Raw genomic sequence first — 13,618 nt, 5'->3', positions numbered from 1 at the left:
TTCCCCCAGAAGCCCTGGGACAGGGTGGGGGGAGGCAATGCCAGCCTGCCCCCCCCCGCCCCCATCTCAAGCAGCCCAGGCACCAGCACAGCAGCTGCCAGCTGTGAACATCCTGCAGCACACAGAGGAGCAGCCGTGCCTGTGCTTGGGGAAGGGCACGCAGCACAAGGCCAACTGCGAGGCAGAGACCGAGCTGCAAGCACTGCAGAAGCAAGCAGCCAGCAGCAAAGCTGAGCAGGCACGGAGCAGGTAGGCAGGTCCCGAGGCTGGCTGTCCCTGGCACAGCCAGGGCCCAATTAGGGGTCTGCCTGCATCCACTCCATCAAGGGAGGACAGCCTGGGGCTGTGACAGCTGAGACTGTCCCCTTGTCCCCAGGGAGCTGGCAACACAGCTCCAGGCAGAGCTGAGCCAGTGGCAGTGGAAACAGCAGGTGACCCTCGAGCAGGCGCTGCAACACATGCACGCTGCGGCCCATGCCGAAGAGAAGCTGCAGAGGAGTCAGGAACAGCTCCAAGCCCTGAGGGAGCAGGTAGGTCGTGGGCAAGACCTGCTGTGAGGTCCCTCCGTCAGCCTGGCTCCAGTCTCCTCTGCCCCCGTGGATAACCCAGAGCCTGCCCAGTGCCAGGAGCAGGCTACCACACCACGGGAGCTGCAAGGGGAGCTGTGCTGCCAGCAGGACGGGAAGGGAAAGCTCTAGCAAGAGTTGCAGCAGGTGAGGGAGTGGACGAGAGAGAATAAGCCCTGCAGCAAAGCCTGTGCTGCAGGAGTGGGCAGTGAGCTGGGATCAGCAGCAGGAGAGAGGGTACAGATCTCGCTCTGCCAGGAAGCGGCACTAGTGCTGCGATGCGGCACCCGCTAACGCATTGCCTTCCCTGCAGCTGGGGGCACAGGAGGAGCAGAGCCAGGGCCTGCAGCACAGCCTGGCTTGGCTGCAGGAGGAGCTGAGAGCCACCCAGGCCCGTGAGCAGCAAAGTCTGCAGCAGCTTAGCAGAGCCAAGGAGACCATCCAAGACCTGCACCAAGAAGTGGCCTCCAACAGAAAGCACCTGGCAGAGCTGCTGCAACAGGTGAGGGCAGGGACAGGACAGATCCAGTGCCAGAGCAGCAAAGTGCTGCAGAGAGCCCTTGCCTGCTCCTGGGCAGCACTAGCCCCTGGGGGGAGCCCCAGCCTGCCCACAGCTTGGCCAACCACCCTCCCTGCCCCACAACTTTGCATGCAGGTGCAGGACATGGCCACCCTGCAGGCAGAGCTAGCCCAAGCCCAGCAAGAGAATGCTGAGCAGGAGGAGAAGATTGCAGCCTACGAGGAAGGGAGGCAGCAGCTCCAGTGGGAGCTGAGGAAGCTGCAGGGGGCCCAGGAGCAGAGCAAGCAGGAGGTAAGTGTGTCCCAAGCCTTCCCACAGGGCACCAGGAGCCTGTGCTCAGCCTGGCTCTCTCACTATCTCTTTGTGCTACCGGCAGGCCCACTCCCTCCGGGAGAGGCTGCAGGAGCTGAGCAGCCGAGCCCAACAATGGCAACAGCTACACCAGGACAGCGAGCAAGCTCTGGCTATGCGAGATGAGGAGCTGGTTGTTTGCAAGGTGGAGCTGGCTTTCCTCAAGGAAGAGCTCAGCAAGGCCACGGAGCAGGTGCAGGATAGCAACAGACAGCACCACAGCCCGAGGGCAGGAGCGCAGGCTGGGCCCCTAGCACCAGGGAATGACAGATCTTGGCCCACAGGCAGGGGAGAGGTGGAGAGGACAGGGGACAGCGTACTGGAGATCCCAGGCCACCAAGGGAGGAGGCTGTGGGTCTGGCAGCAGCAGGGCTGAACATCTCGTTCTCCTTAAACTAGCCCTCTTTGCTCCATTGCTAGAAAGAAGCCCCTCAGCATGGAACTACCATGTTATGACAGAAGTTCACAGCCAGTAGTGCTGAGGTAACAGTTCTTCTCCAGAGAAGCTCTCCTGAGGCACCAGCCTCTCCAGACCCTCTGCTCAGCCTCAAGGCTACTGCCTCAGCACAGCCTGGTTTCTCCAACTGCCTTCAGTCCTGGGCTCATAGAGGCTGGGAAGAGCAGTCACATGCTGGCTCATATATGGCATGGGGCGGGGGGGTCATTCTTTCCAGGTAGAAATCCTGCACTCTTCCCATGTTCTGCCATGCTCCAACAGCAGCGGGCTGCGCAAGGAGAGGGAGCTGGTGCTGGTCAACATCAGCCAGTGTGTCAAGGAGATGTGAGTGAGAAGCCTTACTGGAGTAGGGAGGGGCAGGTGGCCTTCTCACACCAACTCACTCAGCTCACACCTTATTTTCAGGCAGTCAAATGAGAAACTAGGGCACAAGATCCAGCAGCAAATCAAGCAGATCACAGAGCCGACAGGCAAAAAAGAGTAAGTTGTGAACATGGGAAGCAGGGCTGAGCTCTCCACACACACCAGTTACTGCTGCCGGCAGGGGTGTATGGGACAGATGGACAACTGCTGGACTACCCAAGTTCCTGCAAGGCCAGCAGATCAAGATTGTCTCTGCAGCACTGCATCACCTCATCGCCACTGCCTTTCCTCCAGGCATCTTCAAGACACGTTGGGCAGGATGCAGGAGGAAAACATGTACCTCACGGTCAGAACACATGAGCAGCACCACAAGTGTGAGCAGCTGAAGGTGAGCAGAATTCCTGGCACAGCGTGGCCTGAAACAGGGCTGGGCCTATGGTCTTACGTGTGCAGGGACAGCTGGGCACTGGCTGCCTGCCCAGGGCATGGGTTGTGGGAGAACTGCCTTTGCGGTAGTATGGGCCAGGGCTGGGCCAGGGCCAAGCTGTCTTTGCCCTCTAGGTCAGTGTAATTCTGTACCTTGTCCCAGGCTCTACAGGGCAACAACTTGGCAGTACCAGCCCTGCATGATGATTCTGCAGGGCTACTTCCACCCAACACTCACCTCCAGGACAAGAAGCAGTGGAAAACAAAGAAAGGATTAGACTGAAAACCTTTAAAACAAATAAAATTCTTTCTGTTCTGTAGCAAAAGTGGTGCCAAGCACCAAAGCCTTCCTGGGCCACAAGCTGTAGAGCACCTCACAGAGTACAGCGATCAGAGGAGCTGGGCAGTCTCCTAAGACTCGGCTGCTCCTGGAAGTCTTTAAGCCTTGGGCACTGCCTTCTTAGAGGCCAAAGCGGGCTGGGGTGCGTCGTGGTGTCAGGGGCTCCCCCTGCTCCTTCCGCCCAGGGGTGTAGATTTTAGTAGATCTGCCAGGAGAGGACAAGGGTGATTAGTGGAATACGCAACCTTTCCCTGCACCAGAACACCCATTCGGGAAGTTGGGATCCTCCACGCAGCTCACTACTCCTGCTCTTATGCAGGCAACCCATGGCCAGGCAGGGCTGGCACATACCTTGCACTGCCCAGTGGGTTACGGCGCTCCTGCTCCTCCCGGCGGGCACGCAGCTGCTCCTCAGCCAAAGCCATCTCTTCCTCCATGGCAGACACTTCCTCCTTGGCACGGCGGCGGTTCTCCTGGAGCAAGGCAGCAGCAGGTCAGGGACAGGCAGAGGGCTGGCCAGCAGCAGACTCTCTGCAGGCCCACAGGCCTGCTTCCTCCATGTCAAAACACAAACACACTGCACTAGAATAGGCATGCAGTGGGCCTGCTGTCTGCCAGCTCATCCTGGATGGGAGACTCACCTGGCGTGACTTGCCAGCATGTTTGATACTGTAGAACATGGGGCCCAGCTCTGCCAGCCACTCTCCATCCACAGCAGTGACACACTGCATATATTCCTGCAGGGACAGAAGGAAAGACCGGGGTAGCAGGATGGCACTCTCAGGGCCTGGCCATTTCCAGAGCCATGGCAGCTCCCTCCCTCCCGCACTTGCTGATGGCACTTCTCAGGCTGGGACCGTAGCCCTTCCAGACAATTCCTCCCAGCCTCGGAAGCTGCTATGGGCTGGACTTGGTGAGACCGCAAAGAGGTTCAAACATGTCCTACACAGGCCAGGAACAATACTGGGAAAGGGACAAACAGAGCTCTGCAGCTGACACAGACATGCCTAGTTGGTACCGATGAGAAAGGCTGAGAACTGCCCTTCTGATACATCCTGGTATCACAGCAAAGCCCTCCCATCTCCCTCAGAGCACTCCTCAGCCTTCTTGCTAGCCCTCAGCTCAAGCTCACCTTGGTGGTCATGACCAACTCATGATACACGATGTAGTCTGGTGTGTAGCCCATGCCAAACAGAGAGCTTGTGGGGTGCAGGTGGCAGGGCATGCCTGTGCGGATGTTCACATACTCCCCAATGCCCTGCAAAGAGAAGTGTGGTGAGCTCACCTATACCCAGACAGGGCCTCAGCCCCCAGACTAGCACAGACACCTCTCACCTTCAGCTTTGCAGCTTGATGGAAATACGCAGCACAGATGCACTTCCTGACAACATCCCAGTCAGTACCGCAGGATGCTAGGCTCATCCGCTGCTGCACCATAATGTCCTTGAGCTGGGCACGCACCTCCCGCACCTGCAAAGGTGTGTGGCAGTCAGATCCCTCTCCTGCATAAGGCTCCCTCCCCCAACCTCGTTGCTACAGCCTCACCTTCCGCATGGCCTTGGCATGGATGAAGTGCTGGTTGCACCACAGTGTAGAATAGCTGTTGTTCTTCCACTGCAGGTAAACATTCAGATAAGTCAAGTGATCACTCTCTGGAACAGCAAATTTCTCCCGCACTTGGTCACTCTCCTCCTCTCGGCCCTGAAGGGTGAGCAAAGAACACAGGTTAGTCAAAGGGCAGGGGAAGGCCCCAAAGTGCTGAAAGAACAAACAGGTACCTTAGGCCGATAAAAGATGGCAGGCACAGACAACATGGAGACAATGAGCAAGATCTCAGAGCTGCAACCCATGTCACAGGAGACAATGAGCATTTTGGAGAGTGCAGGATCCAATGGGAACTCCACCATGAGACGTCCTGTTGAGGTCAGACCACCTGTAGGAACAGCATAGGGATCAGCAGCTGGGCAGGTCCCAGTCCCATGAGCTGACAGCTTGCCCCGGCAACCAATACCTGTGTTATCCAGGGCCCCCAGAATCCACAGCTGGTACATGGAGTTCAGCATGTTGTCCTCGGGGGGTGGATCCATGAAGTGGAACTGCAGCAGGTCCTGCACACCCAGGGACTTGAGCAAAAGCACTACATTGGCAAGGTTGGTGCGCTGGATCTCGGGCACCGTGGTTGTCAGCAGCTCATTCTTGTAGGCACTCTGGGTGTAGAGCCTGGGGAACAGATGCCAAGACCATGCTCCTCCCGCTCAGGCCACCGTGTTCCTTACTGACTCGCCAGCCATTGCCCAACCCAGCCAGGTGTGGCACAGGGCAGCAACTCTGCACTCAGCCAGGCCAGCCAGCAGGACCCCAGGGAGGAACCTCTACCCTGGCCAAAGTGTGGCCTCCCCAGCACATATGGGTGCCTGGGCTGCAGGACAGTGTACATCCCTCTCGAGGACAGCCCTTCCCTGGGCACAGACCAGTCTCAAAGCAAAGCCTTGAGAGAGCTGCCTTTGGCTTGGCTGTTGTCCTGACACCACCAAGGGTGGAACAGCCACAAGTGAAGGTGGGCAAGGGAAGAAACTGGAGCATATCCTTTCCCTGCAGAGGCACTGGGTCCAAAAGAGAAGGCCTCAAGGCCTGCGTACTGCCCTTATCCACCCAGAAGTTCAAGATAATGAACAGGTCCAGTGAGAAAAAAATATATATAACCTGAAGCCAAGCTGCAGGTACGACAGGAACAGGTACACCAGTGATGTGCCTACCTGAAGCAGTGGCCTGGGCCTGTTCGGCCAGCTCGGCCTGCCCTCTGATTGGCATTGGCTTGACTGATGGGATAGATCTGCAGCGCATCCATGCCTATACGGGGATTGAAAACCTGCAGGGCACAAGAACAACGGACTGAAGTAAGAGGAAGGCTGGATCACTACCACAGAACTCCCTCAACCCAACCCCAGAGATCACAGACATAAACAGTACAGGGCATCTTGGCTTACCTTCAACTTGCAGTAGCCCGAGTCAATCACAAACATGATGCCGTCCACTGTCAGCGAGGTCTCTGCAATGTTAGTGGCAACAATGCACTTCCTGACCCCATCCGGAGCCTGCAAGCATACTGCACATCAGTCAAATCCCTGGACAAGAGCTTCTGCACCACTGAGCGAGAGTGCAGAGCAGCAGTACAGAACCCAGAAGGACAGGGGTGACTCTTGGGAAGCTGAGGGGGACACGTGCTTTCTCTTGCCCTCCACATGCAATACAAAAGGCGTGTCTGCACCTCTCACTCATGCTCAATAGTCTCCCCTGCTCCCACTCCTATCACAGAGCACACATCAGCACCTTCTGGAAGATCTTGGCCTGCAAGTCTGATGGTAGCTGAGAATAGATAGGCAGTACAGCAAGAGCAGGCGCCTTCTCCAGCTCCTCAAGGTGTTCCACAATTTGCTCTGAGGTCACCTAGACACGAAGAGGGGTGTAAACATAAGATTAAAACAACAAAGGGGTAGGACACTGCCTGCCCTTCCAGCTTACCTCTATGTCCTCCTGGCCAGGCATGAAGACAAGGATGTCTCCAGGAGCACCAGACAAATGGACCTGCAGGGCTTGTTTCACTGCTGCCTCCACATAATCCTCTTGTGGGGTCTGAAAGGCACAGCCTCATTATAGACGCAAATGATCTCACCTGCCCCATCCTGTGTGCAAGACTGCATCATAGCACAGCTACTCCTTCTCTATCCCTTCTGTCCCCCACAGAGTACAGTACACCCAGGTCACAACCCCCCCCGTCAGAACAGAACTTCCCTCTGCAACATTGACCATACCTTGCTGAAAAGAATATCAACAGGGAAAGTGCGCCCAGGAATGTGGAAAATAGGAACATTCCCAAAGAAGGAGGCAAACTTATCTGCATCCATGGTGGCCGAGGTGACAACAAGCTTCAGATCTGAGCGTCGGGCCACCACCTAGAAAGCAGATGAAAGGAACAATAAGGAAGGGCATTTGTGGATGGCTGCAGGCTGCTTCCATTATTACTGAGACAACAGCACAGGACAGAGCTTCTGCTGTACTCTAGAGGCACTGGCCACTACTGCTAGGGAACACAGGTGCTATATGATCTGTGCAGTTAAAAAGACCTGCTGACCTCAGTCCAGGAAGCCTTAAGCCAGCAGAGATCTTTGTACCTAGAGTTTCTGACAGTTAGCCATCAAGCCTCTGGCAGCGCTCAGGCACTAGGGGAGATTTAATCCCCAGAACCAGGGACCAGGATGTTGAACAGCAAGTGCAGACAGAGATGTGGCAGCTCTGCTTCCCTCTCCCCGACCTGGTAGAGAAGGGCTGTCCCTACCAGTACTCTGCTTTAAGACCAGCTCATGTGCCCTATGCTGCTGTCCTCTAGTCCAGGCTCACACACACCTCCCGAAGCAAGCCAAAGAGCACGTCAGTATTGAGTGAGCGCTCATGTGCCTCATCCATGATGATAGCACTGTAGTTGTCCAGGTCAGCCTCTCGCAGTGACTCTCGAAGAAGGATCCCATCTGTCATGTATTTGATCACTGTGTTCTCGGACGTGCAGTCCTCAAAGCGGATGGCATAGCCCACCTGGGAGGGCAGAGATACCAGCAAGTCTTCCAACAGGCCCATACACTCACTGTCATCAGGCTGCACCCCTGCACCCACTGCCAGGCTCACCTCCTCTCCCAGACGCACTCCCATCTCTTCACTGACCCGCTTGGCAACTGACATGGCCGCCACTCTGCGGGGCTGGGTGCAGCCAATCATGCCATAGTCTGTGTAGCCATCCTCATGGAGGTACTGCGTCAGCTGAGTCGTCTTCCCACTCCCCGTCTCCCCCACCACAATCACAATGCTGTTGTCTCTGAAGAAAGAGAAGAAGCATTTATTCATACGCCACAAAGAAACGCTTTTGCATTCACAGCCCTGGCTGGCCACCCAAGCATCACCCTACTCAGGCAGGAGAGCTGCCACCAACCACACAAAGCAATGGGCTTTGTTTCCTGAGGGTACAGTTTACAGACAGGCCGTGTATCTAGGAGAATTTCCCACTTGGGTTCCTGACATGTAGGCCAATGCCCTGGGATGCTCTATGAGCAGCTCCCCAGCAGCCATACCTGAGGATGGAGAGCAGCTCCTGTTGCACGGCAAAGATGGGCAGATACTGTCTCTGCTCCAGGATTGATTTCTTCTTGGCGAACTCACTGCTGGCTTCACTTTTTTCTTTCATGTGTTCAGCAAACTTCTGCTCAGTCCTAAGGAAGCACCAGAAGTTCTGAAACTGACTCTCCACACACTTTGCTATGCCTACAGCCCATGTCACCAGCTGAGCAGGAATAATTCAAAGCAAGCTCCTACCTGTAATCCACTTTGCCATCTTCTGTCACCATCTCGTCCTTCTCCTCCTCTTTCTTGATCCCCATAATGTCTCCCAGTTTTGTGCCTGCCAGCTCCCAGTGCTTATGCTGAGCCTGGAAGGACAGAGAGCAGCATAACTTTGCCACAGCAAGCACTGACAAACCATTCTTCTCCAATCCTACTCATAAGACTAAGAAAGCATATTAGTCCCACAATTCCCCAACGCTACAATGCAGAACACACACCCCATTCCTACATCAAGTCCCTCTCTTCCAAGTGAACTGGAGCAGAGCTTTTGGACATTAGTCTGGATACAGAGACTTCAGGCACAGGATGACCAACCACTTCTTAAGAAAATGGTTCCAGCTGCTGACCCTTCCAGTAAATTTGAACTTAAACCTTCACAAATCTGAACAAGGGATAATCTTCCTGCCCTTGACAGGTGCTCACAGGCCTCTCTCCCACCTTCCTGTGTGCTCTTGCCTCTGATATCAGTTTAGCTTACACCTCCATTCCACTCATAGTATACGTAGCTCAAATCCAGCTCAGTTTCAATTTACAAGGAACACATCTGTGCTTTCGCCACAGCTATCACATAAGCTTTAGAGAAAGTTCCTAGAAAACACCCCCCAAAACTAACATGCTACCTTACTGCATACTCCTCCTCACAACTCTTCTGCTGAGACATGACAAGCTACATCCTACCGTCATACTGACTGCTGACTGTCCCTAAGCTACCTTGCATTCTTCCACCTGCTCTCTTCTCCCATGATCCGCATGTCCTTTGGATCGGACTCCTCTGCACAAGTGCACAGTGATTCGTGTCCCAGGCTGTGCCTGAGAAAATCACATCACAGCAGCTGCTTATGAGACAATGTAATGAGCTAGGCTGCCAGGATATCCCAGATCATAAAAACATGAACTCCTTCTCATCATTGCTGCCAAAGCCTGTGTTCTGCAAAGTCCAAAAAAAGGCTGTGAGTCACTACATAATGCGTACAGTGGGGTAGTAAGCCAAAAGGTCACAGCATACCCTCTTACGCTCCTTTTGCTCCCTGTGCTTGCGCACCAATTGGCTGCCTTTTCGGGCTATGATGGCCAAATCTGAGGTGGCATCCTTGACAGGGATGACTGGCTCTGGCTGGAGAAAAGAGGTATTGCTTCAGTACAGAGAGCTCAGACTTGTGGGGCTCCTTGCCACCAGCACCTTCAGCCACGGTCTCTACCTGCTTGGTGAAGACAATCCTTCCATCTAGGAAAGGGGGCACCAGGTTGTGCACCAACAGATGCACTTTAGCAGAGTTATCCTCCTCAAAATCTTCGTCCACTTCAATCCGATGAACCACACCACTGGTCAGCATGCGATTCGTTTCCCAGCGCTCGTTATCCTGCAAGAAACAGCGTATCAGAAAATACACACAAGCCCCACAGAAAGCATGAGAGACCACACCAGAACACTGAGCTCAGGTCTGAGCCCCGCACTGACAATAGGATGAAACTGATGGTTCCAGCCTGGGGAGCCTGAAAGTAAGCACTAGGGAAGAAACAGTAACTGGAAGTAACAGCAGGGTACGGGAAACACAGACTGGCCATATGAAGCACATGGTCAACAGGACTGTCTCCAAGTAAATGCAGGACAGACATTGTCCACAAGACCCCTGCTATACCCAGAATATGCCAGGAAGCCTGGACATAATGCCACTCATGTGCAGAGGGCAGCAGCCCGCAGCATCCACTGGGCCAACGTTAGAAAACCCTTGTAATGTAACTCATGTCCCAGAATAGCAAGAGCATAGGTCTCTGCATTCGTGGTGCCCTGGACAGTGCAATCCACCACAGTCACTCTGATGGTGAATTCTGCTCCACGCAGGAGACACAGGGCTACACTTTCCAGGGGAACTTAACAGTAGTTTCCCTGTGAGCCCTTGTTCAGTCTGGGCCAGGACACAGACTGTCCTTCTCCACCCGAGAGCAAGGGCTCGGCCTTTGCTGCCAGCAAGCAGATCTCTCAAGGGGCAGCAAAACCCACATGTTCAGAGTAGCTGACCCTGCATCTCGTCCCTACCTCATTGATCTGCCGCCGCTGTGCCGAGATGCGCTTCTGCCTCTGCTTGTGCAAGTGCTGCTCCCGCTTCTTCACATACTCCTCAGAGGAGTAGGCCAAGGGGTTGTGAAACTCGTCGTAGCCCTCATCCATCATGTACCAGTCCCGGTCAGCTTGCTGGGAGGGGAGAAGCGTGGCCCTGAGCTCCACCAGCCCCGCAGGCCAGACTGGACAGCCCCCTACAGCATACACCTGCGGAGAGGCTCCCCAGGCTGGGTCCTCCCACCGCCCCCCGCCCCACCACTCCCGCTGGCCAGCAGCAGCCCCATGGCCCGGCCAGCCCAGCCCAGCCCTAGGCCTGCTGTCCGCACTGTTCCTTGCCCGCCTTTGGGCTCTCACCCGCTGGTCGTCCTCCCACTGCTGCCGCTCCTCCTCCGTCTCAAAGGCAATGCCCTCCTCCCCGTCTACACGCCGCCCTGGAGGGGGTGAGCTGGTCAGTCTGGGCGCCAGTCCAGCTGCTCTGTAGGAAATCCCACAGAGCCTGACCTTGTGCTGTGCAGGGGAAGGGGTTCTGCCACTGCCCAGCCTAGGCAGCTCAGCCCAGGCTCCTCACCTCTCCCTCTGGACAGCCGTGGCGTGGACCCCAGATGTCTCCGGTCGTCAGCCCACTCGTTATATTTGTATGACGGGGTGGGCAGCGGTGTCTTATCCGAGTACTTGCTCCTTACAGACCTGAAAAAACACCACGAGGGAGGAGTTGGTGCCCACAACCAGACGCTACTCTTACACACACCCTCCCCTTTCTGCAGCTCAACAGCTCATAGCCACAGCCCCAGGCACTGATACCTGTCCCGGTCTCTCCGGTCCGTGTCCCGCAGTGACGGTGCCCGGTGGCTGCGCTCTGAGTCTCGATAGGAAGGCATGGGTGAGGGAGATTCCCACTGCGAGCGGCGGGCACTACTGTAGCCACTATCATCTTCCTCCCAGCTGGAGCGAGACGGTGTGGCTGCATCTAGCAGAAGAGATGGGGTTTGACACCTGATGTTCACACAGTGACCCCAGGCACCTAGAGCCACCTTACACCTTCTAGCAAGGAGGACGGAGAGAGGGTACCCCCTCTAAGAGAGGGGGCTGACCCAGCAATTCCAAGGAAAATTGCCAAAGGACCACATTTCTATCACATGCACCCAGAGCAGACCCCACTGCACAGCGATCAGCCAGATTTTCACACACACAGAGCTGGCAGACTGCTCCCAGACCCAGGTCAAGCTAGGAGTTTTATGCTTGCCCTAACCACAAACATTAACAGATACAGGCTTTTCTATCACACTTGTCCCGACAAAACCAGCAGGAAACAAACAAACAAAAAAGAACAAGACCCTTCCTGTGAAGTCTCACATGAGAACTCTACTGGGTCCCATTTCTACCTTTGGGCCGATGTCTGGGGCTCTCTGGTTCGCTCCTCCTGCTGCTCCGCTCTGATGAGCCATCTCTCTCTGATCTGCTGCTGTGACGACTTCTGTCCCGCTCCTCTGCAAAATGAAAGTAAGATCAGGTGCCCAGTGCACAAATGGGCTTCCCAAGTCTGCTGCAGAAAATACCAGGAAAGTTAGCTAAGGACTACAAACAGGCTGAGAGATAAGCCCAAACCCTAAGCAGGAAGAGTCACAAAGGTCTCTGAGCAGTTACCGCGGTCCCGTTTACGATCGTGGTCCCGATCCCGACTGTGTTCCTTCTTTCGTTCCTTCTCCTCCTTGGAGGAAGCAAAGACACCATGTTCCCGACGCTCCCTTTCCCGCTGCCGGCTGCGTTCCCAAAACTCCTCGCTGACACCCCCTGTGTAGGAAGGTGTTTCCACATGGACAGAACGGTAATGCCTGCAATGGCAGAGCAGAGAGAAGAAAAGCTTAAGAGTGCTGAGGAATGGCTGGCCTTTGACCTGCCTCACGCAGCTCTAGTTCTAACCTCTGCTACAGCAGAAGCTTATGGTTAAAAGCACGCTCTCTGTCCTTTGCTAGCAGCCCACCAAGTCTGCTGACACTCTCAGACGCCCACACTTCTGAGCAGGCTACTGCCTCCAGGCAGTCTCGCAACTAGGACGGCTGGCACCTGCAGGCCCGACGGCACCTAAAAGCGCGCCTACCCCTAATGCCTCCGGGAGGGTACCAGCGAAAGAGCTTTTCCCAGACCTCCCCAGATCCACAGAGGTGCCCCACAGCCCTCCCCCTGGGAGACATCCAGACCTCCCTGCCGCACCGGAGGTTTTGTCCCCGCCTGTGACAGGTCGCAGCCCCCTCGGACGCCGACGGTGCGCACCCCCGCCTCCCCGGCGGGGACCCGAGGGCTGCGAAGCGCCCGGTGCCACCGCTGCCGCCGGGAGCCCCCACGCAGACCCCACCTGTCCTTGCGGGCGCTCCGGCTGCGCCGGCCGCTCTCCGCCTCCTCCTCCTCGTCCTCCTCGGGGCTGCCCGCCTCGTCACGGCCCTCTTCCCAGTCCTTGTAGGAGGAGACCCGGGACCGCTTCCCGCCGGCCGCCTCCTCCTCGCGCTCCCGCCGCTTCTGGGCCGCCAACACGTCCAGGCCCAGCAAGGAGGCCCGCGGCGCCGGCGCCTTGAAGACGTGCTGCTCGGCGGCGGCGCTCCGCCTCCGCAGGACCAGCCCGCCGGCCTCGGCCTCCGGGCTCGTCCCCGCCAGCCGGTGCAGCGACTCCTCGCTCGCCGCGGCCATCGCCGCGCAGGGCCGGGCGTCAGCGGGAGAGCAGGCGCCGGAGCGCTGCCCCGGCCCGGCCCCGCTCCCGCAGCCCCCACACCAGCTTGCGGTTGCCTCAGCGACCGTAAACCAGCGCCCTGAGCGCCGCCATGACGGCCCCACAGTGCTCCGCGAGAAGAGCCGCTCTAGCCACTTGTACCACAGACATAGCGGCCAGAGCCCATAGGAGTGGCAGCCACCATAGAGTCCAGCCGCCGCTAGACAAGACGTACCACCGGTCCCTCGGCGGATTTCCGGCGTGGGGGGAAAAAAACGGGGCGGTCACGTGGCCACTGGAGGACTTCCGGCCATGGAGGGCGCGGCCGGAAGAGAGCGGCGGGGGGGGGGACACGGGCGGGACGGCGAGGGACACCCCCACGGAGGGGGGGAGAACCCCACAGACAACCCCACGGATGGGGAGGAGAACGCCACAGACACCCAA

General features: G+C 56.7%; 2 protein-coding genes across 2 annotated transcripts; one reads left to right on the top strand and one right to left on the bottom strand.

Moving 5' to 3' along the window:
- The first annotated feature begins 19 nt into the window (after positions 1 to 19).
- Positions 20 to 2,972, top strand: PMFBP1 (polyamine modulated factor 1 binding protein 1). Its single transcript, XM_075039728.1, has 9 exons — positions 20 to 249; positions 377 to 530; positions 880 to 1,068; positions 1,222 to 1,377; positions 1,463 to 1,630; positions 2,112 to 2,218; positions 2,300 to 2,374; positions 2,552 to 2,645; positions 2,847 to 2,972. Exons 1-9 carry the CDS (start codon positions 38 to 40, stop codon positions 2,964 to 2,966), a joined length of 1,275 nt encoding a protein of 424 aa, XP_074895829.1. The 5' UTR covers positions 20 to 37; the 3' UTR covers positions 2,967 to 2,972.
- Positions 2,958 to 13,394, bottom strand: DHX38 (DEAH-box helicase 38). Its single transcript, XM_075039727.1, has 26 exons — positions 12,827 to 13,394; positions 12,118 to 12,305; positions 11,856 to 11,960; positions 11,275 to 11,440; positions 11,042 to 11,160; positions 10,828 to 10,904; positions 10,450 to 10,605; positions 9,611 to 9,772; positions 9,418 to 9,525; positions 8,385 to 8,497; positions 8,144 to 8,281; positions 7,704 to 7,890; positions 7,428 to 7,613; positions 6,836 to 6,976; positions 6,546 to 6,656; positions 6,354 to 6,470; positions 6,011 to 6,118; positions 5,780 to 5,892; positions 5,035 to 5,243; positions 4,802 to 4,956; positions 4,569 to 4,724; positions 4,359 to 4,493; positions 4,156 to 4,281; positions 3,665 to 3,760; positions 3,375 to 3,496; positions 2,958 to 3,228 (listed from the first exon to the last, which is right to left on the bottom strand). Exons 1-26 carry the CDS (start codon positions 13,153 to 13,155, stop codon positions 3,144 to 3,146), a joined length of 3,708 nt encoding a protein of 1,235 aa, XP_074895828.1. The 5' UTR covers positions 13,156 to 13,394; the 3' UTR covers positions 2,958 to 3,143.
- Positions 13,395 to 13,618: the final 224 nt, after the last annotated feature.

The sequence above is a fragment of the Buteo buteo genome, chromosome 11 (genome assembly GCF_964188355.1).
Source record: "Buteo buteo chromosome 11, bButBut1.hap1.1, whole genome shotgun sequence".
NCBI lineage: Eukaryota > Metazoa > Chordata > Aves > Accipitriformes > Accipitridae > Buteo > Buteo buteo.
The sequence above is the reverse complement of the archived record's forward strand: the minus strand, read 5'-3'. Positions and strand labels throughout refer to the sequence as shown.

What these genes read in the sequence shown, in the direction of transcription:
- PMFBP1 (XM_075039728.1), top strand. Translation starts at nt 38, where the DNA reads ATGCCAGCCTGCCCCCCCCCGCCCCCATCTCAAGCAGCCCAGGCACCA. An exon ending in TCCAAGCCCTGAGGGAGCAG is followed by an intron (nt 531 to 879) that starts GTAGGTCGTGGG and finishes CCTTCCCTGCAG; the next exon opens with CTGGGGGCACAGGAGGAGCA. An exon ending in TCAGCAAGGCCACGGAGCAG is followed by an intron (nt 1,631 to 2,111) that starts GTGCAGGATAGC and finishes CATTCTTTCCAG; the next exon opens with GTAGAAATCCTGCACTCTTC.
- DHX38 (XM_075039727.1), bottom strand. Translation starts at nt 13,155, where the DNA reads ATGGCCGCGGCGAGCGAGGAGTCGCTGCACCGGCTGGCGGGGACGAGC. An exon ending in CGGAGCGCCCGCAAGGACAG is followed by an intron (nt 12,306 to 12,826) that starts GTGGGGTCTGCG and finishes CTGCCATTGCAG; the next exon opens with GCATTACCGTTCTGTCCATG. An exon ending in AACCCACTGGGCAGTGCAAG is followed by an intron (nt 3,229 to 3,374) that starts GTATGTGCCAGC and finishes CTCTCCTGGCAG; the next exon opens with ATCTACTAAAATCTACACCC.